The following is an 8,619-nucleotide window of genomic DNA, read 5'->3' as shown; positions in this document are numbered from 1 at the left end:
AAGATAGCCCAATGTGGCTTTGCTATAAAAGAAACGCGCACACAAACTAAACTTTAGTGGACTGATAAAGTACAGGTTTTTGCTGAGCTGCCCGGAATTTATTTTATGAAAAGTGGTTTTATGTGTTAGTGCAATTATCGGAAAAACAGCTGCTTCCTGTAGTCTTTCAACTTTCTTTTCATCCAAGTAAAATTTGAGGTCGTCATTTATAGAGCGTTTAAATTTCTCAATTAGATATAATTGTCTTAGTTTGTTGAAACAGTTACTAGTATATACAGAATTAGACCGTTGATCAAAATAAACCTCTTTCCTTGGCGAATTTTATACAAGTTTGATTATCTCGCTTGCGATAACCTTAATTTTTGGCAGTAAGCCTCTGGTACTAATTTCTATGCTTTGAGAATAGCAGTTTTAATCTTATCTGTACAGTCTTCTAGAGAGGGCAGCATAAGTTTCTTGTGATTTACCAGTGAAAACACTGTAGTAATAATGACCATATTTCGATGGGCCATTCTATGGTTTCAGCAACTTCAATATGTTGTTTATTATTATTTTCGTTAACCAGAAGTACTTTAGCATGTATCAGCTGAGTTCAAAGTTGTCTTGTTGCCTTGGTTTACTCTAAGTTCTATTTCTTTCAGCCTAATTTCATTCTCAGCTTCGAAACGGGCCTGTTCAACCTCAAAACGTTTACTTTCTCTTTGAACTTCGATACGTGTGTGTTCTTTTTCAGCGTCAATGCGGGCTTGTTCAAACTCGAGTTTTGACTGGATTTTTAACCTATCTTTGTTACTTAAATCTGATTGGCTAGTTGAGACACTGGAGTATTCCATTAATGCTTCGTCAAACAACAAACCGTCATCGACTAGTACACTTTTTAGTTCATTTTTCTCATAGATTTTGTAACTTCTAATTCTGAGCTTTTGACGATTTCGAGCAATTCACTTTCATTATATATATTTTTTTTTTAGTTGTTCGTGGATGGGTGATTCAAGTAAACCTTGATAATCGGACATGATCAAATCTTGTTTGAAATATAAATTTAATTATGATTTGAATTTAGGAGGAATTCCATCTCCGATTCAAATCCTGAACACGCCCCCAATTTATTATGTTACGAACTATAATTAATCTCGGACGAGTTTCCGATTTATTATATTATGTATGTTAACGTTAAACACGTACTAATAAATCCGTTACAAAAGCTTTTCGTAACATGTAACCTCTACACACAACACGTAATCTTTACAAATTATTCATGCTTTAACCACATAGTAAACTCTATTATTTATCTCATTCATTTCTAGATAGAATGCTCTGCGTATATAATGATGTAACAATTTATCGCTACGTTAAACTTGCGTAGTCACAACTGTTTGTTTTTTTTTAAACCATGAACAGAACGTTGAGATTCATTTAGTCATTATTATTTCAGTTTATTAAAAAACTACTGTTTGAGTCAGTAACTTTGTGGTTTATTTATTTAAACTTTTGTTTTTCATGGTATTACTTACAGTGCTGTTATGTATTGATTATATCACCAACGTATAGTACGCAACATGGCTAGAAACTATTTTTAAAAACTGGTAACATTTCTTGGCAGGCAACAATGCGTCGCATATTCTCATATCAAGTTTTCATAGTCATTTTTTTTACCCTCTCTATGTAACTGATTATTTCAGATTGTTTGAAGAAAACGAAGACTTAATCACCTTGTTTGAGAAGTTCCAGTATCTTAAAACACAGGAGTCTAGGATGGAGAGTACAGAACTAGCTCAACATGCGTCTATCGTTATGACGACATTGGACGAAGCAATTCGATCCATGGACAAAGTGGATTATTTCATAGACTACTTGCACTCTGTGGGAAATTTCCATAGGAAGATATCTGGATTCAAGAAGGAATATTTCTGGGTATTATTTTAGTGGATCAAATAAAGATGAACATAAATAGGTTTAGTTGTGTAGCAGACGACGCTGGTGTGGAAGTGTTATGGTACCTTCTTACTTTAAAGAGTTTCAGCTGTGTAGCAGACGAGGATGCTGGTGTTGAGAGTGTTGCACCATATTTCTTACTTGTAACATTTCTATCTTTTCTTTCTCCTTTATTTTGGGTTAGAATATTCTGAATATATTATGATATAATAATTTATTGTTATGGAGTTTGGTCACCACTGTTTGTTTTTTTAAACAGATATGTGATGTTACACGGTTAACTTGATATTAAGTTTTGTAAAAAAAACTTTAAAATTTTGTTGATTAACCAGCAAGGTTTCAGTAGGGGAACAGTCATGCTTTACTAATATTTTAACATTATTTGAAGAGGTTAATGATAAGGTAAACGTAGATTTGGAGATTGTAACTAATTTTCAGAAAGCATTTGACAAGATGCCAAATAAAGAGCTCATTAAAAAGGTATCTTTACATATTTGTGGAATATATCGGCTCAATGGACAGAAAACTGATTAGAAAGAAGAAATCAGAGAATTGTAAGAAATAGTCTGACTAAATAATTCTGAGCTCAGTGTTAGAACACTTGCTTTTTGATTTATAACAACGACACAGAGGAAGAAATGGTCAAGTGATTTATTTAAATTTACTGAGGACAAAGTTTTGGGATTTGCTGGTTGTAAAGGTGATGCTACTGTCGTACAAAAAGACGTGGGTTATTTGGTGTGTCCATTGAATAAATTGCAGACTGTTTTTACTTAAATAGAACGCAATACATGTGTGATATCCCAAGTTGAAATGCAAATATAATTACTAACAGTGTTATAGAAGAAAAGTGGCCTTAGCCAATCTTTGAAGCCTGCCAAGCAATGGGATGCTGCCAGTGGTAGGACAAATAGGATTTTAGATTGTATCTCCAGAAATATTGAATACAAGTGTAAATAGGTTATGAAGTACTTGAAGTGACTATTGATAAGATCCATTTGAAATTTTCTGTTCTGTATTTTGCTCCTTTCTTTCAAAAAGACATCAAATTGTTGGAAAGGGTTCGGATGAGGACTTTTGGGATGATACTCGTTATAAAAAAAAATTGTTATGAGAATAGGTTAATATCTCTATAATTGTTATCTTTTATAAAAAGAAGAGTTAGGGGGATCTGAATGTGGTGTTTAAGAGTGTTAGGGGAACTGATAGTGTTGTTGCATCATTTTTAATCAGTCTTAACACTGAGAACAGTAGTACTAGGGGATACGAAGTTTGACAGGGAAGAAGTCATCTTCAGCTAAGACAACTTTATTTTTCTTACGGTGTTGGCTAATAGCTTACCTTCAGATTTGGTGACTGGAATAAGCTTAAGTGAAAGCTTTATAGCTATTTGAATGATAAGGGCTAACTTTTTACGTATTTTCATTTTACTGTTTAGTACAGTAAATGGGATGACCTGTATATCAGTGTTTCCCATAATGGAAGCCATGAAACGTTTTTTTGTTGAATTAATTGCCACTGTTTTTTAATCACCATGCTAAAATTATAAGTTGTGGGGGAGCGATCTCAGACTAAAAGAGTTTGGGAACCACTGACCTGGATGGACCAAACGATCCCTTATCTTCCTTGAATATTACATCTAATGTTAGGGTTTAGCTTCATTTTCAATTCAGTAGTTTCAACTGCGTGGTACGTGAGGGTACGTGACTGAAAGAGTGCCACTTTTTCACATTCTATTCTTTCAGCTTTTAAGATGTCATATGAAACAACTTTCACAGGTTTTAATATAGGTAAACTGTTCTTGTATTGATAACAAACGTTTTATCTGTTATACTGTTGTTTGAAGGTCTTCACAATCGATTTCCGGTAAATTTTAAAATGATCCAATCCATACTCATGCTGAGTTAATGAGGTCCGAAGATGGAAACCTGAGAAACCGGTTCACTTGATCTTTCATTACTTTAGATTTCAGGTACAACATATTGTTTATTGTATTTGTTGAATAGTTTCATTTTGACTGCTCCTACATGTATCTAGAAATGTTAACATGGCCATGATAGTACACAGTTGATGGCCAAGCGCGTAAGGCGTGCGACTCGTAATCCGAGGGTCGCGGGTTCGCGCCCGCGTCGCGCTAAACATGCTCGTCCTCCCAGCCGTGGGGGCGTATATTGTGACGGTCAATCCCACTTTTCGTTGGTAAAAGAGTAGCCCAAGAGTTGGCGGTGGGTGGTGATGACTAGCTGCCTTCCCTCTAGTCTTACACTGCTAAATTAGGGACGGCTAGCACAGATAGCCCTCGAGTAGCTTTGTGCGAAATTCCAAACAAACAAACAAAGTACACAGTTGATCGACCCCGCATCTTCTATTGTAATACGTTTCTGGAAACATGAGTGTTTTTTCAACTATATGCTTCTCAACAGGTTCTCTGTAATGTGCTCATCAGCTTTCAGGACCACTTTCAGCAAACCAGAAGCATGAAAGCTTGTTGAAGATGTATCCCTCCAATGATTGGGCAGGTCTAGTGGGTTTGTTGTTTTTCGGCCATCTTTCTTTTGCTGATTTCCGAGATGTGGCTGTAAGATAGTGACCTTAAGTTAACTTCAATTCCTTCATTATTTTGTTAACAGTAAAAGTAAATAAGCCTAATTTTGTTATAATTGCTTTTTGCATAGGAGAATTCCATTCATGACTATGGCGTTCACTTTGTGGTTGAGGGAGGGGAGTTCTGGGAGTAATTTTGGAGCCTTTTTCCCCGAGCAAATTCCTCGGTAAAAATTATTTTGCCGCTTCATGGAGGAGGTTCCATTCTATGGATTTCGCCATCCTCGTCTGTAATTCATTTAAAATATCGCACGTGTATCTGGCTACGAACCTACACGTTATAACTCGTGTTTCTTAACAACCGGAAATTCACTGAGAACGAGGTTTATGGTCTAACACATGAGAGTATTGAATATGGGATTCGAGCCTCAGATTTAAGACGGGATGCTACCACACGTACTTCACACTTAGAGGAGAGTCATAAGAATTAATCAATCTGCATTTTTAAGGGTAGCCGTTTTGGGCTGAGGACGCTGAAGACTGATTATTCCAGACAGCAACTCAAAATTAAAACTTTATCCGAATCGCAAAGATGACCAAATATATAGAACCTAGACGTACAGCCCGCAGCGAGGGGTCGGCATTGACGGGTGGTTAGGGCGGTAGACTCGTAATTTGAGGGTCGTGGATTTGCATTCTCGTCACACCAAACACGCTCTCTATTGCAGCCGCGGGGCGTTGTTATGTGATTGTCAATCCCACTATTCGTTGGTAAAAGAGTAGCCTAAGAGTTGGCAGTGGGTGATGATGGCTAGTTGTCTTCCTTCTGGTCTTACACTTCTTAATTATGGACAAGTAGCGCGGATATCCCTCGTGTAGTTTTGCGCAAAATTCTATAAGCCATTTCATTATACAGTGTAATCAACCCCCTTTTTTGACACCAGGATCCAGAATGTAGCGTCACCCTTTTGTATAAGGCACCTTTTATTTTTAGTAGAAACAAGCATAAAGAATGACAGAATAAGTTTCTGGATATAATTGAAACATCTGTTTTATTTCAGAACATAGAGGATCCTTTCCTGACGGCTGTCAAGGAAACTCGGAGATCGTTACACCGAAAACATGGAAAACATCTACAAAATCACTATTCGTTTTATCCTCGAGACATTGAGCGAAGGTTTTGATTTATCAGATGGTGGAACAACTCAACAGTATGATACCTTAACTGACAGTCTTTGATGGTGAACAGAGGGAGCAACAAACAATCTTATCCATGATCATCTGGAACATGTGATAACTTGACTTTTAGCAAGATACGTCTCCATGGTAACTTGAAGTTCGTGGGTCCACTTACAGTTTCATCATATAGTTTACATGAAAATAACGTGCAGTGTTTTCTGATTTATGTAAGATACGTAGATTTATAAATAGGCTTCTGGGAAGATAGAGTAACCTTTCACAAGTAAATGTTTACTATTGGCCTGTTTCTTTCCCGTGTACAAGTGCCATGATTGTGGCGTGTTCAGAAGAAACTGGTACTAAGTTTCAAGTTTAATATAGGGTTGTATAAAAGTTGGTGCTGTGTCAAAACTAAAAGCACGATAAGGTATGATTAGCTCAACGGATGCAATATTCAAGAAGGAACGTGTGTTCAAATTTTCTAAGGTTGATTTCAATATGAAGACAAAGAATTCATCTATTATATTGGTGCTTTGTGTCGTCGATGTGCTTCGAAGTCTGAATTGCACGTGAAAACGTTCGATTGTTCGTTTTAATGCTGACAGCTTTTTATCATGGCTGGAAAAAAACATTTCGGAATCGGGAACACTAAGTTCTACAGAGGGAGTTTTGATCATAAAATGGTTGAGTGCCATTTAAAACGAATTATTTTCTAACTGGATACATGTATAGATTGTATTTAAAATAAACTAGATAGCAAATTATACTTGTATTATTTCCGAATATTGATAGATAGTACATTTACTATTTTTTATAGGAGTGGGGATCGTGGATATCTTCTAGTTGCATGATGTAGCTTTAAGTTAATTCCCCATTTCTTTCGTCAAAGTGAAACCGAAAACCTTCATAATAGAAAAATACAAACGAACACAGAAACAAGGCTTACTTCAAATAAAAGAAACTTGGTACCAAACTTAAAACTGTCCGACTTTCACTTAACGGAAATATACATCTTGGAAACCGTCAACCCGGACTTACATTAGCTATCCAAAATCTTAAATTATCTATTTAAACTATTTTACAATCACCTACGCTAACCTCGTGTTACTAACCACAGAAATTAGATTTCCGTACCCTAAGTTATTTCTACTGACCACATAAAGCTTGTATTCATGCTAACTTATTATTGCTGATCTTAAAGCATGCCTTCATCCACTCTACTATTACTTACCTTAAAGCATACCTTCGCCCTAACCTCCTATTACTGACCTTAAAGCATGGCTTTATTCTAATCTACTATTACTGACCTTGCAGCATTTCTTCATCTAAAACATTAAGTGTACGTGAACAATTCCCAGAAACATCTTCAGATTTTCGTAACTCGTTTATCCACACGGCCAAGTGGTTAACGTACCCACACTGTAAGTTTGAGGATCATGAGTTCGCGATGTGTTCCCACAGAAATGCGCCATCTATTTTGAAATCTTAGATACTCTACAAGAGTGACGTAAAGTCCCATTACTCGATCAGGACAACAACAGCCCCAATAATTAACGGTGCTGCTGTTGACTTGTTGTCTTCCTTCTAGTAAATCCGGTGGATGTTACGAGCTGTACGAAGACAGGCCGTCTTGAATTTGGGTGACAGTTATGAACAAATAATGATGCATCTACATTCACAATAACATTTGTTTTATTAATTGGAAATACTTTGACAACTACTTCAGTCATTGTGTCCGTGTCGTTGGCATTTCAACTTTTGGTTAAAAGAAACTAGATAAATTGTTGCTAACTTTCCGAAAAACGTACTTGCAAACTGTATGTCTAGATACGCTGTTTATAGTCGTGAAGTACATAATTCCATACTTTAAAGACGTGCTTCTTAGTTGTTCATAATTTCCCTAGTGTTGGTATCTGTCGAGTCTTTTCATCTCGAGTTTTTTAACCACAGAATACTTAAATACACTTTGTGTTAGGGTAGTATTTATTATCTATTCTGTGAAAATGTATTTGTAGTAATATTTTATAATATTGATATAACAATTGGACGACTTACGTTTTCTAATGGCTAAAAATATAAATATAGCTCAAAGTTCCTATTCCGGCTCTCCAGTAGGCCTACATTTTTTGTCTTCGAATGCCCTGCAACAACACGTTTTAAAATTGTATTAACAACCTCTGACCTTCCATTTAAAAAAAAAAGAAGCCAAAAACACAGTTATGATCATTTGTTTTTTTATTTTTCGTAAAATATTTTTCACTTGTCATTGAGATGTTTCTAAAATTGCATGACTTCAAAATACTATTTACGCCAGATTTCTCCAATATTCTAAAACCAGAAAGCACCATCTGAGTAAAAGAAACTTACATAACTGGAGAAATCCATGATCCCGCTATTTGTCTCTTTTTTTTTTTTTTAGTGTGTAAGTACGTGAATTAAAAAAATGAATATTTTCTACATGTATTAAAATAAATAATAACAAACTTGAAAGTGTGAATTTATTTAAGCTTAACAGAGATCCATAATGTAAATAACATTACAATATACTGTAGCCATTATGTTTCTATATCGCCTCAATTAAAAAATGTATGTATCCAGTATTATCGGATTTTGCACACCCGTGTTTAGTTACAATCTGTATAAGTGATGCTAGAATACAATCAACATTTTATAAATGTAAAATGGCTTTTAAGAATAAAATCAGGCTCTGGATGCAGGTACCCAGATTTATTTTATTATAAATAGAGGGCGGTTGAAACGTTCATTTTTCTAAACTGGTGATGAATAAATAGAAAATGTGCAGCCAACCTAATCTCTCGAATCAGAGGGTATATGTCATGTGATTGTCTAGTTGGCCGTTTATAATACCGTATTTTGTCATTCCTTGTGTTTTTTTTCACTAAGGAAAGTTGCATTGCGTTTATCTGACTGCATCGCATTTGTGACAAAGATTTGGGTTTA

At 35.5% G+C, this 8,619-nt stretch overlaps 1 protein-coding gene across 1 annotated transcript; it reads left to right on the top strand.

Moving 5' to 3' along the window:
* Positions 1 to 1,682: 1,682 nt before the first annotated feature.
* LOC143227889 (neuroglobin-like) lies at positions 1,683 to 6,422 on the top strand (the record flags this gene model as incomplete). The annotated part of the gene is given in 3 exon segments (XM_076459254.1): positions 1,683 to 1,914; positions 5,541 to 5,578; positions 5,580 to 6,422. Coding segments are annotated over 3 exon segments (409 nt in total), but the record flags the coding sequence as incomplete, so codon positions are not given.
* Between the last annotated feature and the right edge of the window lie 2,197 nt (positions 6,423 to 8,619).

Source organism: Tachypleus tridentatus, chromosome 10 (assembly GCF_004210375.1).
Source record: "Tachypleus tridentatus isolate NWPU-2018 chromosome 10, ASM421037v1, whole genome shotgun sequence".
Taxonomy (NCBI): Eukaryota; Metazoa; Arthropoda; class Merostomata; order Xiphosura; family Limulidae; genus Tachypleus; species Tachypleus tridentatus.
The sequence above is the reverse complement of the archived record's forward strand: the minus strand, read 5'-3'. Positions and strand labels throughout refer to the sequence as shown.